This window comes from Lithobates pipiens, unplaced genomic scaffold (assembly GCF_037356315.1).
Source record: "Lithobates pipiens isolate NorthernLeopardFrog02 unplaced genomic scaffold, aLitPip1_a1.2 Scaffold_16, whole genome shotgun sequence".
NCBI classification, from domain to species: Eukaryota; Metazoa; Chordata; class Amphibia; order Anura; family Ranidae; genus Lithobates; species Lithobates pipiens.
In genome coordinates, this window is record NW_027507748.1 from 117316307 (window position 1) to 117343395 (window position 27089).

Below are 27089 nucleotides of genomic sequence, written 5' to 3' on the forward strand. Positions count from 1 at the left end.
GATATGACGCTGAGCACATGCATTCAACTTCTTTAGTCGACCATGGCAAGGCCTGTTCTGAGTGGAGCTTGTCCTGTTAAACTGCTGTATGGTCTTGACAAGCGTGCTGCAGCTCAGTTTTAGGGTCTTGGAAATCTTTTTATAGCCTAGGCCATCCTTATCTAGAGCAATAATTCTTCTTTTCAGATCATCAGAGAGTTCTTTGCCATGAGGTGCCTTGTTGAACTTCCAGTGACCATTATGAGAGCATGAGAGCGATAACACCAAATTTAACACACCTGCACCCCATTCACACATGAGACCTTGTAACACTAAGGATTCACATGACACAGGGGAGGGAAAATGGGTGTATTCACGTTTGTTGCCAAATTTATATTGTTATACAAGCTGTACACTCACTACTTTACATTGTAGCAAAGTGTAATTTCACAGTTGTCACATGAAACGATATAAAATATTTACAAAAATGTGAAGGGTGTACTCACTTTTGTGAGATACTGTATATATGATATTGCGCCAGATCTGTGTGATTTTTGTTTCTTTTTGTTTTATGTTTGAAGGAATACACTGAGCATCACCTGTTTTGACAAAGAGAGCTGCTTCTGTATTACAATTTGTTGTAATAGATGATTAGAATTATATTTAGACTAACATTTGTATGAATATGTGTTGATTCTGCAGTCCAGTGATCCTATTTGATTTAATAAGAAAGAAAGAAATAAAAGCAAAAAAAAGCTCCATAAAAGGGTTTTGCTTTTCATCATAGTGTGACACCCCTGTGCTTAAGATGCATGCCATGTATTGAAGGTCACTCATTTGAACCACTGCCATTTACTGGGCATCTGAAGGTAGGGCATCTGCAGTGGATGAAAATGGAAAACTCCTTTAAGGCAGAAAACCTATGGTTCAACTGATAAACCTAGGCAGTGTATTGGACTTGAAATGAAAGTAAAGTATTTTGTTTACTCACCGTACTGTCCAGCCCCAGTGTAATCAACATCAGGAAGAATATAATGGCGAAGAAGGTAGATGCTGGCATGTTGGCAATAGCCTCTGCATAGGTGATGAATAGCAGACTGGGGCCTGGAATAAGAATTGAAATCTCATTCGGTATGCATCAATACATTTACAACAGCTGTAACTCTCTGATATAACACATACCATGGGGTCGTTTATGAAAAAAATTATAAATGAAACATAGACATGTTCCCCCTAACAAGAAATGAGATACGTGCTTTAATTATCCACCCACACAGATAGAGCAAGAGGCAAGAGTATGATTAGGTGAATTGACCAGAACACATTTTAAGTTATAGAAGTTCTTCTAAACATTTATTTTTTATATTTATTGTATTTCTATAGTATAATTGTTAAACTTGCTTTCATTCACCAGATGCATGTATAGTCCACCTATTCCTTTGTGAAATATACATGACTTGCATTTTGTGACCAGATTATCAGTCTACATGGGAAATCAACAACCAGGCCATACTCTGCAGAGTCTCAGACAGTTTCCTCTCAATCATGCTACAGGAAAACCAAGCAATCCACGAGGCTCTTTGACATTATGTTTTATCCCAAGTCAAACTTACTCAAAGGCGCCAACAAATGATAATGTTGTCTCTTCTGTAGAGGACACTTGGCAGGAGTTCAGTGCGGAGTTAATAGAATGATTTGTGCAATCCCAGTTCTGGCTAACTCCAGCACATTTTCAGTTCCTTACTAACAGAATATGACACAGTCAATCTCCTTTTAAAGTTTTTGTAGAAATATATATATATATATATATATATATATATATATATATGTGTGTGTGTGTGTGTGTGTGTGTGTGTGTGTGTGTGTGTGTGTGTGTGTGTGTGACTGTTGTCAGGTTGAAGAAATCCTGTCAGTAGTATAAAAAAAACTTGTGTTCCTTATGAAAACACTAAGGGAGTTATTTACTAAAGGCAAATCCACTTTGCACTACAAGTGCACTTGGAAGTAAAGTCGCTGTAGATCCGAGGGGGACATGCAAGGAAAATAAAATACAGCATTATAATATATCTATGACATGGTATTCTAACTATATAACATGAAAACCCTTAGTGAAAAATGTCTGAGACTTTATGTAAAATCTTAAATTATTTCAAGTTCTCTCAGCTGAAGACAATCAAATCCTGGAATACAATTCAAGTAACATTGGGGTTTATTTACTAAAGGCAACTCCACTTTGCTTTGAAAGGGCACTTGAAAGTAAAGTCACTGTAGATCTGAGGGGGATATGCAAGGAAAATAAAAAAAATGCATTTTAGCTTGCACATGATTGGATGATAAAATCAGCAGAGCTTCCACTCATTTTAGATCTACCCTTTAGATTTAAAGTTACTTGGAAGTGCACTTGCAGTGCAAAGTGGATTTACCTTTCGTAAATAACCCCCATTGCATCGCTCAATGCAGTTCTCAAACAAGAAAAATATGTATTTCTGCCACTAGGGGGGCACTGCAAGGGAAATTATCCAGTTTAGTTTGCTTGTGGGCTCCATCTTGTACCTCCTACAGTTGGGTGATTGGGATACAGTATGATAGTTTCTGTCATATCAGGCCTTAATTGACAGGTAAGAGGGTACATTTTCATGACAAGCTAGTTTATCATTATAATCTTTAAATGATTCTAATAATGTTCTCAACCATCACAGTATAATGTTTACCTATAGTCTGCTAAGTAAACTGTTTCTCCTTTTTCTCCTCACAGTAAAATCGTAAGACCGACATTTAGAGTTTGGAAACATTTCCGCAGTGCAATGTCTGCTCAGAGCAAAGCAGACATTGCAAATATTGTGAGAAGAAATGTTATTTTCCAAATGCTACAAGGATGACAAAATGCATCCTTGCATGCCAGAGGTGCCTTAAAGACATTAAAAAAATACTTTATGGAATGAAATAATGAGGACCATACTGGAAGTGCAAGTAGCTTTTCACTTCAGAGTTCTCATTCCAGAAACTCTTTCTGCTGCTTCTGGATCATCACAAAGTGTTTCTTCACCAGAAGCATCTTCAAGTAAAGAAGTGTCACAAACCTCAGGCTCTTAAAAATACACCATACCTTTATTTATAGATACAAAGACACCTGGAAATCAGGAGAAAATTGATCAAGCTCTTGCAAGAGCAATATATGCTTCTGGATCAGCATTGTCAATAACTGAAAATGCATATTGGCAGGAAGCTTATACATGTTTATGAGGGAGAGAGGAGTATAGGTGAAATGTTCTTATCATATACAGTACTTGTTGTTCCGTAATAAAAAATAGCATTTTAAAAAGCAAGTTTAGTTTATTTACTGAATAAACAGTACTTTTATTTCAATAAAAGTAATATTTTCATATAACGCCCCTATTAGATTGTAAACTTGCAGGAGCAGGGTCCTCCTAACCCTCTTTTATTGAATTGTATTGTTTCTGTATTTTCTCCCTCTATATTGTAAAGTGCCTGGCAAAATGTTATGCCCCATACACACGGTCGGAAATTAAGACGGAAAAAGTCCGATTGGATTATGTTGTCGGAAAATTCGATCGTGTGTGGGCTCTATCTGACTTTTTCTGTCGGAATTTCTGACAGAAAAAGTTTGAGAGCTGGATCTAAAATTTTCCGACAACAAAATCCGATCAGATTTTTTCTGATCGTGTGTAGAGAATTGCCACGCATGCTCAGAAAAAATTTGGAGACTAAAGCTATTGGCTACTGGCCTCTACGTAGTCCTGTCATACGTATTGTACGTCACCTCGTTCCGAATAATTGGATTTTCTGACAACTTTGTGCGACCGTGTGTATGCAAGACAAGTTTCGGCCAAAATCCGTCAGAAAAAATCAGACGGATTTTATGGTCGGAATGTCCGACCGCGTGTATGAGGCATTAATGCTTTATAAATTCTGTACAATAATAATGTACACTGCATTTCACCTTCCCAGTGTAACAAAATGACTTTTAATTTGTAAAGCGACTCCACACTGAATTTTGCTTCATTTTTCTGAAATTTTTTTCCAGAAAAAAAACCAGGGGATTTTTTTTTCCCCATGGCTTTAAAGCTTCCAGAAATGTTACATCTCTACTTCAGTCATCAAGTTATGTGCATGATATGTGGTATTTTTTTCTTACATATTATTGGATACTAAAGCTGATCCCAGCTGCACTTTAGTGATTACATTTGATGTGGAAGTGGATTTAAACTCTGAAAAGTAAAGGTCTGATATCTTGAACCTCTAATTTTGCCTAAATTATAACCTGAAAAATAATTTTGTCTTGAATCTCTCTTAAAAAGAATTGTGCCCTTTCCTGTGTTAGAGCCTCAGAGTAATATATCTGAAGTATAATATTATTGAAGGCACTGCTGCTTGTCTTACCAGACTGGGAGACAGATTTGGTGATGTCACCACTGTGCTGCTCACTGTTCTCCTTGCTGGAGAGGAAGCGGTACTTGAGAACCTCCAGTGAAGCATTTCCCAGTCATTCTGTGGATTTATGCTTTCTACACTTTGTATGCTGATTCTTGAATATTCCTCTAACAGGCATTAGACCACCAGTTATCAGTGGGGCAGCTCCGACATAAGGAAGCAAAGCCTTGCTCCTCTACCAGGATGACCCCCTCCATACAGAGCAGAAAATAGCTTGGAAAGTCAAAAGCAAAGAAAAGTTCAGCTGCAGGGAGACCACAAGAGAAACTGTCAACTAGTCTTCTGCTCTATGCATGCCTTTGTTTGGCTATTACACCATTTTTTTTAAGAAAAAGAAGATGTTAGTTGCCTGGCTGTGTTTGGCTTCAATACTTTTCCAATCCCAAAACATGCAGCTTTTAAAAAAAACAGCCAGGGAAGAGGATACACCTTTAGAACCATAACAATGTTGTTATAAGATATTTTTGGGTAAATACAGTGGACAGCTTTGCAGCAACACTGGGGATTAAAGTCCACTTTCAAATGAACTTCCTCTCAACTGCACTCTACCCTCTCCCTCTTACAAAATCACCAATAGTTGCATTTTTTTAGGCAAGTACATAGTACACAGTGGTACCCACCACTACCTGGTTCTCTACCAAGGTGAGGATTACATAAGCTTGCCCACAACGCTTTTATGGATGGGTTTACTTCTGTTTTAAGTAAATCAGGAGTCTTCAGGAGAGGAGGAGGGGTTTTATCAGCTAAGCACACACTCCTGCATGCATGCGTGAGCTAGGGGCAGATGGATTTCAGGAAGTAAATGCTACATGAATCATTTTCCCTTACTCAAGATGGCCATGGCCAGAAATGCTAGGGGGTTGTTTTTCAAAGTGATTTCTCAGCAAATGAAAGAATAGAGACATGGGTCCTCTTTAAGAACCCATCAAGTGTACCTTGGACTGAGCAAGTCAGTTCCAGACACTGAGAGTAGATAAAGTGGGAAGGGGGAGGGGGATCCTGCCCGGAACCCCAACGCAGGATCCCAGAACTAAAGGGGAAGAGTAATAAGCATAGGAATTCAGGTCATTTGTGCCCTCTTTTATGAACCATACATAAATATTCATTAGTGTTAGGACACATACTGTGTACTAGCATGCCTATGCTCCTTCCACATGCTCATAGCATTCCATGCCCACTTTACTCATTTAATTAACACTAAAAATCCATAAAAATTGGAGAAATGGAACAGTGTTATAGTTTTTTCATAAATATTTTGTGTATATAAATACAATTTGTATTTTTTACTCTGCGAGGCATTCCTGGATATACTTCCTGGCCAGGAAACTAATTTAGCTGTTGAATGAGAGGATGTTGTTTATCTCATTAAGGACAGGGCTGGAGGTTTCTTTTCCTGGCGTTGGCAAGATATGAGAAATAGTTTGCAGTTCACTGAGTGATGTGATGCTCAACCATCATGACAAGAAAATGTGCAGAGTAAGCCATTACAAGAGCCTGGGACCCTCCGAAGGACTGCAGTCTGCTGTTCACCGTCAGCCACCATTCCCCTTTCAGTACTCGGGAAAGAAAGTGGCACATGATTATATTGTGGACATGGAGAGGAAGCTCTCTGTGCCCTCGTACTGCTGCTCCATTTTACTGCTGTAGGCCTGGCACAGCTTTTCAGCCTGAAGCACCACATCTGCCGTTCTATCTTCCTACCGTCATACTGGTTACACATACCCTGGATATGGAAGGCTCAGAAAACCATTACCTTCTCCTGGACTAGCATTGTTGTAAACTCTGAGATTGAATTCCAACGTACTGATAAATGATTTTACAACAATTTGCAATCAATTCTAAAGCTGGCCATACTTTGTTTTTATTCAATCAGCCAGCAAGCTGAACAAGACAAAAAAAAAGAACGGATCCATCCACAGTAGATGGAGGAATCCCCCCCGAACATTGTACTTTGACAGCTGTACCCGCCACTCTCACAGTACACAGATAACCAGCTTCAGCTGATCCATGGACATTTTTGTAACATGTACCTTTAACAGAAGTGGATTATCCACCTGACCTCCCGAAGATTTACCCCTTCATGACCAGGCAATTATTTTGAGATACAGCACTGCGTGACTTTAACTGACAATTGAGCGGTTATGCAACGCTGTACCTAAATGAAATTGATGTCATTTTTTTCCCAGAAATAAATGCGTTTTTTATTTTTTGTGCTAAAACCAACAATTAAAAAAAAAAAAAAAAACACAATCTTTTTTTTCTGCTTTAAAACGTATCCAATAAAAAAAATTAGGCCAATATGTATTCTGCTACCTATTTTTGGTTAAAAGAATCCCAATAAGCATATATACATTGGTTTGTGCAAAAGTTATAACATCTACAAATGGGATATATACGTTTATTTATTTCATTTTTTTTAGTAATGGTGGTGATCAGCACTAACTGACACTTTGTGGGAACCAGTGACACTAACACGGTGATCAGTGCTAAAAATACGCACTGTCACTGTACTAATAACAGTGGCTGGGAAGGGGCTAAACATCCTGGACGATCAATGGGTCAACCGCGTGCCTAATCAGTGTTTGTGTTTACCACATGTGCTGCTTTTACTAAGGGATCTGATGGATTTTATTCCATTGCAGGCACACAAAATCCACCACTTTCCCCCTGTTAGAATGGAGCGCTGCCTTGTTTACATAGGTAGAGCTCTGTTCTGTGTCTCTCATCACCAATCGGCAGGTGGTGGTGGAGATCTATTGGCTGGCACCCGCTGATCAGCTTGTGTTGTGTCAAATCACATCACAGCTGCGGTGTCGGCGGCACCCACGATCACCCCCTACCGCCGCAGGGGAGCTGCTCTGCCACCATAAAACGAAGTTATGCAGTCGGGAAGAGGTTATAGAGTTGGCTTCAGACAAATAGAGGAGCCCATCCACTGATTGATATTTGGTGATATATGAGCAGCCTAAAGAGCAACTTCAGTGCCACTCTGTATTGGCTCTGCCTCCTCCAGCACTGCCAATATGAAGCATATACAGAAGCACCAAAAGGGTCTGGGTTTCTGGTACTTGCAGAGCCATTCAGCGCATCTGTGCATTCATAGGAAATTTTCCAGTGTGTGCAGGTGTGCTGCAGGGCTTGCTCAAGACAGGGAAGTGACAGGGAGCCCCTGCTCTGTGCTCTGCCCTTCCAGTGCTCACTGGAGTGTCAGGCTGTGGAGGGAGCAGTGCACTGAGAGACTGAGCCAGCTGCTGGTCAGGAATCCAGGAGGATCCCAACATTAGTGTCAGTATCCCTGCAGAGCATGGACCGGCTCTGTGATGCCAGCCAACAGCAAACTTTAGCGCGCTGTTGGTTGAATCTGGGTCACAGTAGTGCAGAACCAAGTGCACCCATGTGACTCACAGAAGTATGGGCAAAAGAGTTTTCTCCTTTAGCTCACAAAAACGTACCCAACCTTGATTTGTACAAACTTACTAAGATTCCACGAGGCTCAGCACTATAAATACACCACTCCATCGAGGTCCATACTTGATATGTATTTAATTTATTATTCTCATAAATGCCAACCAGTGGATCACGCAACATACCTGCATCTTTGGCAACTTCAGAGACATCTAGGTTCCTCATTTCAGCCATATATCCCAAGACAGTGAATATGACAAAACCTGACAAAAAACTGGTCATGCAGTTCACAGTGCTCGTCACCATTGCATCCCTGTGAAGAACAGAAGATATATGTTTTATTAGTAAACTTAATAGGGATCATGTAGAAAAGCTGGCAGAAAGAAAGCATACAAGTGTTGCACTTTGTTACCAATCAGATTCAGTTTGACACTTTTGTAATGGGGAATATAAAAAGGCAGAACACTGATTTGTTGCTACAGGGAACAACCTTCCTTTCAGCCATGCTTTTCTTCATAAAGAATACTTTATGTTGTCAGTAAAGCAGAACTAAACCCATCAATTTAAAGCGGAACTAAACCCTCTTATCCTTTACAGCCATTCTAGCTTCTGTTTAATCAGCATGGTGCAGCCCATGGGACAGCTTATGACACCAGCCATTTGAAAGTCTGACAGTTCGGTTAAGAGCACAAGCAACTGTGACAGTTATTATTCATGGCATGCACCGAATGTAACTGTTTTGGGAAATGTGGAAACTGTTAAATCAATGGATTTAGTTCCTCTTTAATTTCTCAAAACAGTTATATTCCTGGCATGCCATGAATGATAACTCTAATGCCGCGTACACACGATCGGAATTTCCGGCAACAAATGTTCGACGTGAGCTTGTTGTCGGAAATTCCGACCGTGTGTATGCTCCATCGGACATTTGCTGTCAGAATTTCTGACAACAAATGTTTGAGAACTGGTTCTTCCAAGAAATTCCGAGCGTGTATACACAATTCCAATGCGCAAAAGTCCACACATGCTCAGAATTAAGCAGAAGAGCTGCACTGGCTATTGAACTTCATTTTTCTCAGCTCGTCGTACGTCTTGTATGTCACCGCATTCTTGACATTCGGAATTTCCGCCAACATTTGTGTGTCTGTGTGTATGCAAGACAAGTTTGAACCAATATCCGTTGGAAAAAAAAAACACGGTTTTGTTGTCGGAATGTCCGATCGTGTGTGCGAGGCATCACAGTTGCTCAGATCACGCCGAGGCTAAGATGGCAGCTTCTTTCGCTGTAAAGGATATTCAACTGTCACCTTTACTGCTCACATAACAAATTAATCAATGTTATTACTGGTTGCTATGGATAACACGACATTTTACCTTCAGTACATTTCAGGCTAACCCACAGTATTTAGATCTATTTATAAATAAAATATTGGTGTCACAGCATTGGCATAGCTACCGTAAAAAGTACAGGTTAAACATACTAAAAAGTAGACAGAATGGCAAACTAATGCAAACAGCAGCATAAAATAAAAATTCCACAATTAGGAGCATTCCTTTCCTATTTTACCTTCTTTCAAAAATGTAATATGGTTATAGGTAAAGGTAAAGGGCCCTGGAATCAGTGGAAAGGGCATCGGGGGGCCCTGAAGGTTTTAGTTATGTCTCTGCACTTACTACAACAGTTTTCAGGCAGACAGATGAAAACATATATATGATACTAACTGGTAGCAATTGTTGTGAAATTTATTGTAGCTAGCGAAGGCCAGCAACACGCCGAATCCTGGGCCCAGCGAGAAGAAGATCTGTGCAGCTGCATCCACCCAAACCTAAACAGACATGAGAAACAAAGGACACTGCGTGTATATCGCTTTTCAGATCAGATTGTATTAAACATAAAAAGTTAGATACGATGCAGTTAAAGTAGAACTATAGTCAAAACTTTTTTTTTCATTTTGGATAAGGGTGGGGTTTTTTGCCATCCGTGCCCCATTGTGGAGATTTCCGTTTACTTCCTGTCACATAGCCACACAGGAAGTGAGAGGAAATCACTTTAAATTAAGGGAATTCCTTGGGGACTAGAACAAGTGTCCCCATTGTATATTTTCCCCTCTATTACTTTTCTGGGGGGCAATCCAAAATTTGGGATTTACTTTCACTTGCAATAATAATGGTAAACAGGAAGGATAGAGGGGGTGAATCTCCTTAACAGGGGAACACACAGCAATAAAAACTGACAAGCATTCTTAGCCTTCTCCACTCTATCCAGAATCAGTTAAAGTTCAACTTTAAAAACAACAGCCAACCTCTTCAAAAATCGCACTGCACCATGATGCATTGATGTCAGCAGGCACCATAGAGAATACTGAGATTTTTTTTGCCACGCATTGTAGTGTGACGGCAGACGTAGGAGAAATCGCACTAGTGTGAAATGTGCCTAAGTTGAATGTAACTGCATGTACATGGCAAAGAGTAAGGGCAAAAAGTATTTGATCCCCTGCTGATTTTGTACATTTGCCCACTGACAAACAAGTGATTAGTCTATAATTTTTTTTTTTTTTGGACAGTGAGAGACAGAATACCAACAAAAATATCTGGAAAAATGCATTTAAAAAAGCTATAAATTGATTTGCATTTTAATGAATGAAATAGGTATTTGATCCCCTAATAATCAGCAAGATTTCTGGCTCCTATGTGTCTTCTATACAGCTAATGATCAGAGATTACGAGCACTCCCTTAAAGGGAGTGCTCCTAATCTCAGCTTATTACCTGTATAAAAGACACCTGTGCACAGAAGCAATCAATCAATCAGATTCCAATCTCCCCACCATGGCCAAGACCAAAGAAATGTCCAAGTATGTCAGGGACAAGATTATAGACCTACACAAGGCTGGAATGGGCTACAAGACCATTGCCAAGCAGCTTGGTGAGAGGGTGACAACAGCTGGTGCGATTATTTGCAAATGGAAGAAACACAAAATAACTGTCCATCTCCCTCGGTCTGGGGCTCCATGCAAGATCTCGCCTTGTGGAGTTTCAATGATCATGAATCAGCTCAGAACAACACAGGAGAATCTTGTCAATGATCTCAAGGCAGCTGGGAAATAGTCACTAAGAAAACAATTGGTAACACACTGCTCCATGAAGGACTGAAATCCTGCAGCACCCCCCAGGATCTCCATGCTTAAGAAAGCACATGTACAGGCCCATCTAAAGTTTGCTAATGAACATCTGAATGATTCAGAGGAGAACTGGGTAAAAGTGTTGTGGTCAGATGAGATCAAAATCAAGCTCTTTGCCATCAACTCAACTCACTGTGTTTGGAGGAGGAGGAATGCTGCTTATGACCCCAAGAACACCATAGCCACCGTCACACATGGAGGTGGAAACAATATGCTTTGGGGGCGTTTTTTTGCTAAGGAGACAGGACAACTTCACCGCATCAAAGGGACAATGGACAAATCTGGGGTGAGAACCTCCTTCCCTCACTCCCCCAGGGCATTGAAAATGGGTCGTGGATGGGTATTCCAGCATGACAATGACCCAAAATACACAGCCAAGGCAACAACAGAGGGGCTCAAGAAGAAGCACATTAAGGTCCTGGAATGGCCTAGTCAGTCTCTAGACATTAATCCCAAAGAAAATATGTGGAGGGAGTTGAAAGTTCGAGTTACCAAATATCAGCCTCGAAAACCTTAATGACTTGAAGAGGATCTGCAAAGAGGAGTGGAACAAAATCTCTCCACAAATGTGTGCAAACCTGGTGGCCAACTAGAAGAAACGTCTGACCTCTGTGATTGCCAACAAGGGTTTTGCCACCACGTACTAAGTCATGTTTTGCAAAGGGGTCAAATACTTACTTCACTCAATAAAATGCAACTCAATTTATAACTTTTTTGTAAATGTGTTTTTCTGGATTTTTGTGTTGTTATTCTATCTATCACTGTTAAAATAAACCTACCATTTAAATTACTGGTTGATCATTTCCTTGTCAGTGAGCAAACGTACAAAATCAGCAGGTGATCAAATACTTCTTTCCCACACTGTGAACAAATTAAAACACTGGGCAACATAGCTTTTCTAAACTCAGAGTTGAAGGAAAAACATTTTTTTTTATTATGGATGAAGTAAGGGAGGGTTACAACCTCAGTCAGTTTTTTTTTTTTTTGCCATCTGTGCCCCATTAGGGAAATTTCCCTCACTTTCTGTCCCATAACCAAAACAGGAAGTAAGAGGAAATTCTTCCAAAGTGAGGAAAGTCCTGGTTGTCACCGGGGTCACCAGAACTAGTGTCCCCATTGGAAGATTTCCCCTCTCTTGTGTTCTGGAGATAACACAAAATTGGGATTTTTTTTACTTGCACTTTTGGTGATAACAGTAACCAGGACAGTAAACAGAATAAATAGAGAGGGTGCATCTTCCTGACCTTTACAGGTGTAATCCCTCTCCACTGACAAAAGCTAAAAAGTCTTTAGTTATATTTTAATGTACTTAATGTTCTACTTTAACCAACCTGCCATTCCACCTGTTTTTCATTTCCTGGAAGTTTAGAGTGTGAAGTCATCCAGGAACTAACTATGATTTGTCCGGTTGTAGTAAAAATGAAAGAGATGAATTTTCTTGTGACCTGTATAGACTTGTTGAAGGGTCTTTAGTGGCAATTACACTGAAGAATAATGTTAATAAATGTACAGTGCCTTAAAAAAGTATTCATACCCCTTGAAATTTTCCACATTTTGTCATGTTACAACCAAAAATGTAAATGCATTTTATTGTGATTATATGTCATACACCCACACAAAGTGGCACATAATTGTGAGGTGGAAGGAAAATGATAAATGGTTTTTAAATGCATTTGTATTCAGCCCCCCCGAGTCAATAATTTGTAGAACCACCTTTTGCTGCAATTACAGATGCAAGTTTTTTTGGGGGATGTCTCTATCAGCTTTGCACATCTTGAGAATGACATTTTTGCCCATTCTTATTTGCAAAATAGCTCAGGCCCTGTCAGATTGAATGGAGAGCGTCTGTGAACAGCAATTTTTAAGTCTTGCCACAGATTCTCAATTGGATTTACGTCTGGACTTTGACTGGGCCATTCTAATACATGAATATGCTTTGATCTAAACCATTCCATTGTAGCTCTGGCTGTATGTTTAGGGTCATTGTCCTGCTGGGAGGTAAACCTCCACCCCAGTCTCGAGTCTTTTGCAGACTCTAACAGGTTTTCTTCTAAGATTTCCCTGTATTTCGCTTCATCCATCTTGCCATCAACTCTGACCAGCTTCCCTGTCCCTGCTGAAGAAAAGCATCCCCACAACATGATGCTGCCAACATCATGTTTCCCGATGGGAATGGTGTGTTCAGGGTGATGTGCAGTGTTAGTTTTCCACGTTTTGCTTTTAGGCCAAAAAGTTACATTTTGGTCTCATTTGACCAGAGCACCTTCTTCCACATGTTTGCTGTGTCCCCCACATGGCTTATCACAAACTGCAAACGGGACTTCTTATGGCTTTCTTTCAACAATGGCTTTCTTCTTGCCACTCTTCCATAAAGACCAGATTTGTGGTGTACACACGACTAATAGCTGTCCTGTGGACAGATTCACAGAAGCTGTGGATCTCTGCAGCTCCTCCAGAGTTTCCATGGGCCTCTTGGCTGCTTCTCTGATTAATGTTCTCCGTGCCCAGCCTGTCAGTTTAGGTGGATGGCCATGTCTTGGTAGGTTTGTAGTTGTGCCATACGCTTCCCATTTTGGGGTGATGGATTGAACAGTGCTCCGTGAGATGTTCAAAGCTTGCCATATTTTTTTATAACCTAACTCTGCTTTAAACTTCTCCACAACTTTATACCTGACCTGTCTGGTGTGTTTCTTGGCCTTCATAATGCTGTTTGTTCACTAAGGTTCTCTAACAAACCTATGAGGGCTTCACAGAATAGCTGTGTTTATACTGAGATTAAATTACACACAGGTGGCCTCTATTTACTAATTAGGTGACTTCTAAAGGCAATTGGTTCTACTAGATTTTAGTTAGGGATATCAGAGTAAAGGGGACTGACTACAAATATACACCACACTTTTCAGATATTTATTTGTAAAAAAAAGTTTGAAAACCATTTAGCACTTTCCTTCCACTTCACAATTATGTGCCACTTTGTGTTGGTCTATTACATAAAATCCCAATAAAATACATTTACATTTTTGGTTGTAACATGACAAAATGTGGAAAATTTCAAAGGGTATGAATACTTTTTCAAAGCACTGTATATACTTTATAATTTCTGTCAAGAGTAGGTTAAAGGCTATAAGTATCTTACTGGAATCAATATAAAAGGGGAAGGCACTATAGGGCAGCCCTCAAAAATTCCACTCACCTGCTCACATTTTGCAAGTTGATTTTGAGGGCTGGCGAGCTATGCCTGCCTGGGAAGCGGGGGGCGAGCACTGCCGGCATGCAGGGTTGTATGGGAGTCCTCCCAGCGCTCGCAGATGGGAAGAGAGGAGAGCAGGCGGTCGAAGCTTTTGACAGAACACTGATCATCAGAGCGCAGGGAACATCACCAGGATGATCACTTGAAATTTCATTTCAATTGCCGTGTGTTCCCCCCACTCGCTGGGTCCCTGGCTTTTGATAGTTCACCTGTCCAATCACGAGTGATGTGTATCAAAGTTCCCAGGCCAGGGGGTGGGTCTGTATGTGATGCCGAGCGGCAGGAACACACAGCAATTGAAATGAAAGCTGTGATATTCCTCTGCGCTCTCACCATCCACCCAGTAATCCACTTAGGCACGGATAGGCAGCATGATGGGCACAGATAGGCAAGGATAGGCAGCATGATGGGCACGGATAGGCAAGGATAGGCAGCATGATGGGCACAGATAGGCAGCATGATGGGCACAGATAGGCATGGATAGGCAGCATGATGGGCATGGATAGGCAGCATGATGGACACGGATAGGCAGCATGATGGACACAGGACGGCTGCATTGGTGGACACAGACATGCTGCATTGGTGGACACGGACAGGCTGCATTGGTGGACATGGTCAGGCGGCATTGGTGGACCAAGGTGAGGTTGCATTGATGGGCACAGGTAGGCTGCACTGATGGGCATGGATAAAGTTGTTGTTAATATTTATTTTTAGAACTTAATTCTGCATAAAACATTTAAGTGTCATTTCATGAGATAATTTATGAGGGCTTGTTTAGGGGCAGGGCATGGTAGGGGTTGGGTGGGACAAGTGGTGGTGAGTAACCTTTGAGGCTTGGCTAGTAGCTCAGGACTTGAAATTTTGAGCCCTGCTATAGGGTATCAATCCACTACATGAAGAAGGGCTTATGAAAGTAGCATTTCAAACCCGTCTGTATACTGATATAGTGTCCTGTTAACTCCAGGATTTATCTTGGACTATGCTGAGAATATGGCTAAATGATTTTAACCAAATCATTATTTTCAGTAAAGAATATTAATATATAAGAATACTGCATATATTTGGGCATAACACTTTTTTTTTTTTAAATAATAGTAATAGAATAAATTGAGCACAATGCAATAAGCCACACTTCTCATTTGATATTATGGAGTATTGCAATTTAATTTTGTTGGGCATTAATTGTTTAAATATCATAACTCTGGTGAAAAAAAACTAAAATGCATTCACTTCGTACTTTAAACTGAATGGTCAATGTGTACAGAGATATTTATTTTCTTTCAACTTTTAATATCAGTTTATGATTCCAATGAAACACTGCCCCCTGTGGCCAAATTGTCTTACTGCTGGCTTACCAAGACATACCTGTACAGTGCCCTAATTTTGCTTTTTACACCATTCCTTGGTTGTTAACTATATCTGAATTGTCACAAGTAAGCTATTCGAAAATTATAATATATATATATATATATATATATATATATATATATATATATATATATATATATATATATATATATGATATGAAATGTGTTCATGCAAGATAAAACAGGCCTTATAAAGTTAAGGCACACAGTGGTCTTGGGCTATGGTTATTAGAATACGTTAAAAAGAAATGCTGTCAATTCTGATATGATACGGAGCAGCTATCCCCATTTGCAACACACAAATAATTTCCTTACAGACTGTGCTTTCTATCTGTGTCAGACAAAGCAGTGCCTACCTTCTGAAAGCGTGCCTTATAATAGTTAAAACATTCCCATGAGGAAGCTGTGTGGCAGTACTCACTCAAGGCCAGATTTCAATGACATGCCCCCTCAGACCACTTCTCCTGCACTGCCCCCATTGTGGTCAAATGGTTCCATGCAGTAGCTTATATTCTAGGACTGCAATTTATAGTTATGTATATAATAGTCTTACCTCAGTAGTAAGCAGCTTCTCCCAGTTTGGCTTCAGGTAGAAGATAACTCCCCTCCAGGCACCTGGCAGCGTGGCCCCTCGTATAAGAAGCAGCGTAAGTACAATGTATGGAAATGTTGCAGTAACCCAGACAACCTACAAAGAAGGCATATACTTTCATACATAAATGATATGATTCCTCCCCTTTGTTATGAATTGTAGCCAACATTTAGGCCATAGTGTAGCCCACATTCCTACTTTAAAATAGGTAAAAAGAGGATGGGGTTGGTAAGTGATGGGTCAGCTTGAACTTCAAGAAAAAAGTAAGACTCTTAAATTAAAATGAACAGTGAACTTTTCTTATTTGCTACCTTATTGTCTATTAAATATACCATTGAATGTGTATTGTAATATCCAATAAGTGCCAACAATTTCCATAAATTCTGCCAGAAATCTTAAGAGCTAAGAACTTCCTGGGCACAGGAAGAGGTTATGGAGTTCAGGAAGAAGGTTTGAGTGGTGGGGAAATGGCTGTATTATTTGTAATGCAATAGAAATGAAGTAGGCAGGACTGACAGGATATGAGGAAAGAATCGTTGTTGGCAAATCTAACGGTTATACCGAAGCCTGGGAAAGATAAGTCAGTCTGTTCTAATTATAGGCCAATAGCGTTGCTGAACGCTGACACAAAGCTATATGCGAAGGTGTTAGCAACAAGATTGAAAAACCTTATGCCGGAACTAATAAATGGGGACCAAATAGGATTTGTACCAGGTAGGGAGGGCAGGGACAACAGTCTGATAACTCTTTTACTTACGGGTAAAGATAAGGAAAACCAGCTCCCAATGATATTAATATCGATCAAAGCCGAAAAGGCATTTGACCGAGAAGATTGGTGCTTTATGATGGAAACTCTCCAGAATATAGGCTTAGGCCCAAAGATGTTGAAATGGATAAATAATTTGTACACACAGCCAACAGCGAGAGTGGGAGTAAATTGAGAGTATGTCACCCGCATTCGAGATGCTGAATGGCAAAAGGCAGGGGTGTCCGCTTTCGCCCCTCCTTTACGTGATTGCCCTGGAACCATTACTGGCAAAAATTCGAAATAACGTTAACATAAGGGGGGTAAAATTGGGTGATGAGGAACATAAAGTAGCGGCATACCCGGACGACATACTCCTATACATGACTAACCCGCGATTGTCCCTTCCCTGCTTAATAAAAGAGATAAGAGATTATGGAGCTCTCTCAAATTTTTAAATAAATCCTAGAAAAACAGTTATACTGAATATAGGATTAGACAAAAAGGAAGAGAAAATATTACAACAAGAATTCCCCTTTACATGGGAGAAAAAATAAATAACATACTTAGGAATAAAAATCACAAGTAAGGCCCAAGATCTACACCAAGCTAATTATATTCCATTATTAAATGAAATCAAAGCAGAGCTAGGGAATATAAAAAAGGGATCAATCACATGGATTGGTAGAATTAACATGTTGAAGATGGTGATTTTACCAAAAATTACTTATAAATTTCAAATGCTCCCGATTAGTATTCCAAAAAGTTTTTTTAAGGTAATAAAAACACTTTTCTTAAAATTTATATGGCAAAATAAAAAATCAAGGGTAAATCATAATTTAACTATAAAAAAAAAAAAGGAGGGATGGCACTGCCTGACACATATAGGTATTATATAGCTATCTCCTTAGCGAGAATGGTAGAATGGGTTAACACTGGCACAACTAAGAAATGGGTGAAAATGGAGGAGATACTCTTTGGTTCACAATTAAAAAAAAATATATGGATCCCGCCAAAATATAGAATAGGAAGTAATAGAGCACATGATATAACTTTATTAGCAATTAAATTGTGGGATACATTACACCGTAGGGAAAAGTGGATATATAATTCACCACTAATTCCACTAGAGGGTACAATTTTTTTTTATTCCAGGTAATGGTACACAATTAGGGAAACAAATGTTAAACAATTAAAAGACATCACGGTAAAAGGGAACATAATGTCAAAACAGGAAATAAAGAAAAATGGGTTGCAAAACTTAAAAGATTGGGAATATTTACAAATTTAATAATAATACTAATTTTGTTAATTCAATCCCAGGCCCAATAAGAGATGAAAACACACTAACGCCAATGGAAAAGCTCTGTAACTCAAAAAATACAATAAAACATAGTATATCTCGGGTATATGAAATTCTTACAGAAATAGAGGGGCAGGGGGCTATACCCGCTATAGCAAAATGGGAACAGGACATGAATATTGGAGGAGACACAAATGATAAATGCAGTATATAATTATGCATCATATATAAGGTCCATAGAAGTAAATTACAAGTGTCTGATAAGGTGACACTTGGCCCCGGAAAAGTTGCATAGAATATACCCCTCCAAATCCTCACAGTGTTGGAGAGAATGTTCGGTCCCCGGCATTAACCGGGGGCCCGCATGGGACAGGGCAGAGGGCTCTTTGCCTGTGCATTTTCTCTCCTTTCTCTCAGCAGGGCTATTGGTGCAATATCCCTTAGCAACAAGCCGTCATTGGAGGAATTTGGCGGGCTGTTTCTTCGCGCCTATGACTGCTTATATAAGCCGGACGCTACCTCAGCTTCACAGCCACCTGAAGAGGACCAGTTTGCGCTCAGGTGTACAGTTAGAATGGAGTCTCTCCTTCGTCAGCTTCTGGAAAAAGCAGAAAGCTCTGGCGGTGAAGAGTGGCTGAGGCACTGCTTAGCTGAAGACCCTCCTGCTTTTTCTTCTCTCCCTGCCTGTCTGACGCCCATGCCGAACATTATGGAGGAACACAGAAATTCTCCTTCAGCTGGCAACTCCCGCACACCTGTAGGAAAAGGAAAGAAGCAGAAAAAGTCGGCAGCCCCTGCTGTTCCTTATTCTAAGGAAGATTCTTTCACTTCTACTTCTCGTTCCAGGTATCTTAAAGATGCTGCAACTTTATCCTCCTCATCCTCCATTCCAGAAACCAGCGCTGCAGCTCCTTTGGGACAGAATGCTGTGTCAGATATCCCACCTGGTGAGAATTCTGTTTCTTCTTTACCTGACTTAATTTTTATTCTTAATTCATTAGCAAATGCTTTTACTAGCCTGTCAGAAGGGGAACAAGGATCTCCCTCTCCCTCTCTCATTGCCAGGGCTCTGTTTGCAAGCGCTGGCAGTTCTTTTCAGAATAGACAGCAATTAAACAATGTTTCAGTTCAAACAACTATCCCTGTACAGGAGGCACTGCCTTCTGGTACCTTACAAGGGGCACATTTATTTGGTGCAGCTCAGGTGACACAGCCTGCTGGTGCTCCTATTAATACTTTGTCAGGTGTACAGTCTTCTGGTACTTTTTCCTATAATTTGCAGCCAGGTGCACAGTATTCTGGTGCAGTGTCAGGTGCTCAGTATTCTGGAGCGATATTACAAAATCCTGTTAATCATTTGAATATCAGTACTGCTCCCCCTATTGGTGTAAGGGAAGATGTGCAGCCTTTGCTTGCTTCAGGTGCACAAAATATTGGTGCTTATCAAGATGGTACTGGGTTGCAGCAGTCAGTCACTGTGGATGCTTTAAAGGTTGGCCCTGTCTGGAACGCTATGCGTTCGCAGGGTAATGTTACTATTCCTATGGAGAAACAGTTTAACCCTTTAAGAACTCAGAGCATTTTAGTGAATACTGGTGGTCTTTTACAGCCTAGTTCTTGTAATAATACACCTTGTCAAGTAGCAGAAGCTTGTATGAAAGAGGCGCTTCAGTGAGAAATCTCCCCGTTAGGTTTCCACTTGTCTTCCTCAGTTAAGGAGAAAATTTGGAGAGGAGAATTTGTTGATTTATTATCCCTCCTGCCTTCTTCTAAAGAATTTCTTTCTAAATTAGATAAGAAATCAGAGGAGCGTTCAGAAGAAGATAGAAGGAGAGCAGTACCTAGAACATTCCAGAATTGGCTTCAAGCATTCTGTATTTTCGCTTCAGTTATGGGTGAAAAATTTCCAGAAAAATGTTCTGGGCTATTTCAACATGTAGACATTGTTGCTGAGGCCTTTAGGCATTTCGGGGGTATTTCATGGTTTCATTATGATGAGAATTTCAGGCAGAAGCTGGCGGTACACCCTTCTCTACGTTGGGGTGTGAAAGACGTTGGCCTTTGGTTAAATCTGATGTTGCCTCCAAAACCGCAGGTGCAATTCAAAGCACCCAACTCTACTAATAATTCATTTCGCAAAGGTTTCTGCTTTGCATTCAATGAAGGACAATGCAGATTTCTGGCCAACTGTAGATACAAGCACGAGTGCTCATATTGTACAGGGTCACACCCGGCTTGTAGATGTTATCGAAAGGCCTCTGCCATGTCAGGTCAGCCGCAATCCAGGGATGGGTTTTCAAAAGGCACAGACAACGGTGAAATTGTCAAACATGCTTCCTTGGCTAGAAATGTATCCAAACACCAGGATGGCGGAGCTGCTTTATAACGGCTTCAAGCATGGTTTTTTAGTCCCTGGTTTTTCTGGGTCTGGTTGTAAGTTAGTGGACAATTTGCGTTCGGTCTTTTCACACCCAGAGGTTGTTAGGGTTAAAATTGAGAAAGAACTAACAGAGGGCAGGATTGCGGGTCCGTTCTTCTCACCCCCTTTCTCAAACTTCAGAATTTCTCCATTGGGCGTAGTTCCCAAAAAAGAGCCAGGCTCTTTTCGCCTAATACATCATTTGTCATACCCTGCTGGCGAGTCTCTTAATGATGAGGTTGCTGATTTCGATGCTTCAGTTACGTATGCTTCTTTCGATGAGGCCTTGGTTCTCCTTGAGCATTTTGGAAGGAATTCATTAATGGCTAAGGCGGATATTAAGTCTGCATTTCGTTTACTTCCAGTACACCCGCAAGGCTTTAGTTCTCTAGGTTTTCATTTTAACGGATATTTTTATTTTGATAAATGTATGCCAATGGGCTTCTCCTTATCTTGTTTTTACTTTGAGGCTTTTTATTCTTTTCTTCAATGGGTAGTGTCTGTGGTGCATCCCGGTGCTGGTTATATTCATTATCTAGATGATTTTCTTTTCATAGGTCCACCTGAATGTTCTGTTTGCTCTGATTCTTTGTCAGCATTCTTTGATATTTGTGAAAATTTTGGCATTCCCCTTGCCCAGGAGAAGACAGTGTTTCCATCTACTAGTCTGGAATTTTTGGGCATTGTCATTGATTCAAATGCCATGGAATTCAGATTGCCTCCATCAAAGCTTTTCAAGATTAGGTCGCTAATATCCTCTTTTCTATCTAGACGGAGAGTTCTGCTTAAAGATGTCCAATCTCTATTAGGCTTGTTTGCTTTCGCTGCAAGAGTAATTCCGGTAGCTAGGATTTTTTCTCGCCGTTTTGCTAGGGCTACAAAGGATTTAAAAAATCCTTTTTCTCATGTTACCATGTCAAAAGCCATTAAAGATGATTTAAAGGTATGGGATGAGTTCTTGTTAGGTTTTAATGGATCAACGGTATGGCAGAAAGAATTTATAGACGATTTTGAACTAGGCCTTTTTACCGACGCTTCAGGTTCTATAGGCTTTGGTGCCTTCCTGGCAGGTCATTGGTGTGCTTCAAAGTGGCACACATCTTGGAGGATTCCTGAGATTGCGCGTAACCTAGTCTTGTTAGAATTATTCCCAGTAGTGGTGGCGGTAGTTATTTGGTGTGATTTGTTTAAAAATCGGAGAGTTTTAATTCACACGGATAATAAAGGTGTCCTATTCGCGATTAATTGTTTATCTTCTAAGTCTGATTTTGTAATCAAATTGCTTCGTTTCTTAGTTCTCCATTGTATGAAATATAATATTTGGCTTAAGGCTAAACATTTGCCAGGTGTAAGCAATAGCATTGCAGACTCGTTATCTCGTCTTCAGTTTTCCAGGTTCCACGAATTGGCTCCGGAGGCAGACCCAATTGGCTCCCAATGCCCGGAATTCCTCTGGGGCTTGATTTGGGATTAATCTCCGCCAATTTAAAGAACTCCGTTTCACTGAGAACATGGGAGGACTATCTGCGAGCATGGTCGAGATGGGATAGTTTCTGCTCTACATACAATTTAAGTATTGCCAGTTGTAATGCTTACACAGCTCTGTCTTTTGTTACTTTTTTAATCCATTCTAACCTTAGTGCAGCTTCTATACATAAAATTTTGGCCGGGGTTTCCTTCTTTCTAAAATTTTTTGACCTTCCGGCCTTGTCTTCTTTCTATACAGTACGTCAGGTATTGAAAGGTTTTAGGCGTTCCCATTTGGTTAGAGATGGTAGGAGACCCATTTCTATTGATCTTTTGGTTAAATTAATTCAGACTTTGCCTTCAGTATGCTATTCCCCTTATGAAATTTTATTATTTAACGCAGCTTTTTCTTTGGCATTTTTTGGCGCTTTACGGCTGGGTGAGTTTTCCGCCTCAAATAAGTCTTCATGCGCTATCCTGTTAGATAGTGATGTGTTTGTTTCTTCAGATTCTATCACTATATGCATCAGAAGATCAAAAACCGATCAGGTTGGTAAGGGACGCATGATTAAGTTGGGTCGGGCAGGGTATATTCCTATCTGCCCGGTCCAAAATAATTTAAATTTTATCGCCTTTAGACCTTTCTTTCACGGGTCATTCTTTATTCACAATGACCTGTCTCCTCTTACTCGTTATCAATTTTCTTCTGTCCTTTCTTCTTGTCTAAAAACCCTTGGTTTGTCGGGCTTTTATTTCTCATCTCACTCCTTCAGAATAGGGGCTGCCACTGCTGCTAACTCTATGGGTTTTTCTTCTGAGGAGGTTCAGAGGTTGGGTCGTTGGGACAGTGTTAGATATAAGTCTTACATTCGACCTGAGTTAGTTACTAATTAAGTTTCTTTTCAGATTTTCCTAGGTTCAAGGTCTGGATTATAGGCCATTCATTTATTCATTGGGCCTACAAAAGAGCCGAAGCACGGAATTTCGAAAAGACTTTGGGTTTTAAGGTTCATTCTTTGCAAATCTTTTGGCATGGTGTTAGGGGGTTACGTTGGAAAGATGTAAGAAATGAATTAATTTATTTAAATAATGTTTGGCCCAGCCCGGATCTATTAATAATCCACGCTGGGGCAAATGATATTGGTAAAGTTAAAACTTGGAATCTTTTATGTGAGATGAAACAGGATCTCTTTTCGTTTAAGGTCCTTTTTCCATCTGCAATTATCGCTTTTTCTGAGATGATTCCTAGGTTACTTTGGTCCCCCTCTAGCAATTTGTTTTATCTAGACAAGATTCGTAGACGCTTAAATAGGACCATTCATAATTTTTTGGTTTCTTCCAATAACTTATCCTATCGCCACGTTGAGTTGGAAGGTTTTATCTCAGGTCTCTATAGATCAGACTTGGTACATTTGTCGGACATAGGTCTGGACATTTTCAATGTAGGTTTGCAGAATATGATAGAGAAAGCCACGGTGTTGGGGGGGCCTCAGCGTTTTGTTTCACAATTGGCTTCGGCCGGTGGGGTTCGTCTTCCAGTATAAGTCTGGAAGGACATGGTGATTGAGATCTGGTATTGGATCATTTTGTTAATTTTGAAATTTAATTCTATGCTGAAAGCTGATTTTTTAGTTAATGTGAATGTAGCTAATTTGGGTTACCCCTTGAATAAACACGTGGCCATTTATGACCAAATATACTGTGTGTCAGTTTCATTTATTTATTATTAGCTACTCTGTACTGTCCCATGTTCGGTCCCCGGCATTAACCGGGGGCCCGCATGGGACAGGGCAGAGGGCTCTTTGCCTGTGCATTTTCTCTCCTTTCTCTCAGCAGGGCTATTGGTGCAATATCCCTTAGCAACAAGCCGTCATTGGAGGAATTTGGCGGGCTGTTTCTTCGCGCCTATGACTGCTTATATAAGCCGGACGCTACCTCAGCTTCACAGCCACCTGAAGAGGACCAGTTTGCGCTCCCACCCCCCCTCCCTATTTTTATGATTGTTTAGTCACGGTGATATTTAGTGGGGGTTCGTCTTCCAGTATAAGTCTGGAAGGACATGGTGATTGAGATCTGGTATTGGATCATTTTGTTAATTTTGAAATTTAATTCTATGCTGAAAGCTGATTTTTTAGTTAATGTGAATGTAGCTAATTTGGGTTACCCCTTGAATAAACACCGTGGCCATTTATGACCAAATATACTGTGTGTCAGTTTCATTTATTTATTATTAGCTACTCTGTACTGTCCCATGCAAATTACTTGGAACAACATTCCATATATGGTGGGAATGCCCAGAGATAAAACAATACTAGCAAAGTATACTAGACCATATAGAGATCATAACTGGGGATAAGATACCAAATTGCCCCTGGGCTTGCTTATTCTATGGCACGGAGAAAACTAGGAATCAAAACAAAAAAACCTTAGTACCATTTTTGCTTAATGCGGCAAAAGCCCTCATCCCTAAAAAATGGCTAGAGACAAAAAAAACTACTATAAGAGAATGGATACAGAGAGTTGAGTATATCAACAATATGGAATATTTAATCAATATGGAGAAAGATCAAATGAAAAGATATTGGTCAATGTGGAAAAAGTGGAGAATATTTAAAATGACAGAAGCATACTATCAGGCAATAGGAGAAACAACATAGAATGGATTCAAAGGGGGTCAACAGAATATGGGGGGGGGGGGGGAGAATAATAACTGTATAATAAAGTAGAATGTTTTAAGATGAAATGTATGGATTGTTATAGAAATAATATAATAAAAATTAAATTGAAAAAAAAAAAAGAGTTGGGAGAATTCAATATAGCCTCAACAATAGATTTCTGGTGGTAGTTCCCTTAAGAATGACTTTCACCTAATTCAGAAAAGCATTTGTGTCAGTGTCAGTAACATTACCAACATTTTCAGCAAATTTAGGTAGTTCTGACTACCGCCACTTAAGGAACCATCGATATGGCTGTGATAACTTCCGCAAGTTCTCAGTTAAGGACACTGGTGGTAATTAAGAACAACTCTCAGCTGTTGTACAGAGATACACAAGTACTTAGAGCAGGCCCTGCATAAAAAGGGAGAGAAGTTGGTGCCATGGAAGTCAGCTAAAACATTGTTTTATTAATGCAGGTAAACAACAGTCAAAAAAGCCAACGTGTTTCAGCCATTGGGCCTTAATCATGGCTGATGATCGATGAAACGCATTGAATTTTTTGCCTGTTGTTCACCTGCAATATTAAAACTATGTTTTCGCCAACTTCCATGGCACCAGCCTTTCTCCCTTTTTTGCATGGATTACATGGATGTTTACAGAGACTTCCCAGGCTGAGTGCTGTGTTCTTAGTGCTCACCAGCTATTACACAGGAGGTAGTTGCTTGTATGCATCTGTTTTAGAGCAGGCCCTGTCTGTGATAGGAAGCTGTCATATATGTGACAGTTTCCCGCACAGGGCTGAATCCTCTGTCTCATTTAGCTGTATGTAAACATAAGGACTGGGGATACAGATGATGTCATCGCCTAAATAAGGGCAATGCCAATATTTGGGAAAAATCTCAACACTGAGTGGGCAGGTCCTGAGGGGAAACTAAGAGTCTACTTCTCTATTAGGTCTGCTTTAATTTGTAGTTGATTGATAGCGCATAGCAGTGGGTGTATTCGAAAAGCCACTATTGGACTGGGACTTTTTGCTGCATGGTCAGAAGGGTAAATTTGCCCAAACCTGACTCTCTTCTGTGGATTACTCTTCAATAGAAGCAAGAATGCAAAAAATGTTCTTTAAACTTACACGTGATGTGCAAATGTATATTGAAATAAATAGAGTTTTCAGGCAATAACTGCTCAACAATTATCCAATGAGAAGCTGAGAAACGAATGACTTGCCAGTGATTTGTATGTATTCAATAGAAAGAGAGTCTGCAAGGGCAAGTAGGTAATATTTTTATCACCAAAATTCCACCAGTGGTAGAATAAATTGTATATGTTCATAAGTAAGATCCCAGATTGTTAAACTAACCTTTCCAGATGTCTTGACTCCCTTCCATATGCTAAAATATACTACAGTGAAGATAAGAAGAAGACAGAGTGAGAGCTGCCAACTGATCCCTCCAAGCTCCTGTAGACCTTTTGATTTATGTATCTGAAGCACCAGTCGGCTGAAAAACAGAATGATACCATAAATACCTAAAGCCATTCACCCTAGACAATGCAACAAGGTAGCAAACCATAATCACACATAATAAAAAACAGAACTGCTTCAAAACACAAGGTCCAGTGCAAAGATTTCAGTGGTGGCTTCTTAAGAAAAATGCCCAGCAGCTCAGCAGATAAAGTGATTGCAAGCCCATTTTTTTTATATTGCTGACAGGTAGGGATATTTTGACAGAAGTGAACCTATCAGTCTCTTCTGTAATGTCATAAATGCTTCCCCTTCCTATCAGCAGTAATGTACACTGAGCCACACATGCAGCTTAGCAGGCATTAAAGCAAAATTCCAGAAATTCAGCCACTTTGTGAAAATTACAGGCATGCTATGAGTTAAAGCATTTGTTAACCCCCCGCCCAAAAAATTGGACCCTACTCCTTTAAAGCATGTTATATGACACAGTGCTTGTCCTGTGTCATTTGGCCCCCTGTAACAACCTAAAAACCTGGCTGGTCCTGCCTGTTTCTCCCCACCCTTCTGTAAACTGACCACGGTGTATCATAGCTGCTGAGCCCTGACACCGTGGTCAGTTTATGTGCCCCTGTCATCAGCAGTCTGCTATTTGCTCTCCTCTCTGCTCCTGTGTCCTCCTCCCCCCTCCCCTCTCTGTCTGTGTGTGAGCCCCCCTCCTGTTGCTCTTATAACACTAACCTGTATACACCATCAGCACTGCCTCATATTTCAGTGTCCCCCTCTATGAATGATTTATAAATATAAATGCTGT

At 40.2% G+C, this 27089-nt stretch overlaps 1 protein-coding gene across 1 annotated transcript in view; it reads right to left on the reverse strand.

Moving 5' to 3' along the window:
- Positions 1–27089, reverse strand: part of SLC6A4 (solute carrier family 6 member 4) — a 183414-nt gene that overhangs the window by 44313 nt on the left and 112012 nt on the right. The window contains exons 5-9 of the mRNA XM_077480340.1: positions 26177–26315; positions 16187–16321; positions 9559–9662; positions 8022–8149; positions 971–1083 (exon numbers count right to left, since the gene is read on the reverse strand). Coding sequence (XP_077336466.1) covers positions 971–1083; positions 8022–8149; positions 9559–9662; positions 16187–16321; positions 26177–26315 — 619 coding nt within the window. The remainder of the gene's footprint in view (positions 1–970; positions 1084–8021; positions 8150–9558; positions 9663–16186; positions 16322–26176; positions 26316–27089) is intronic.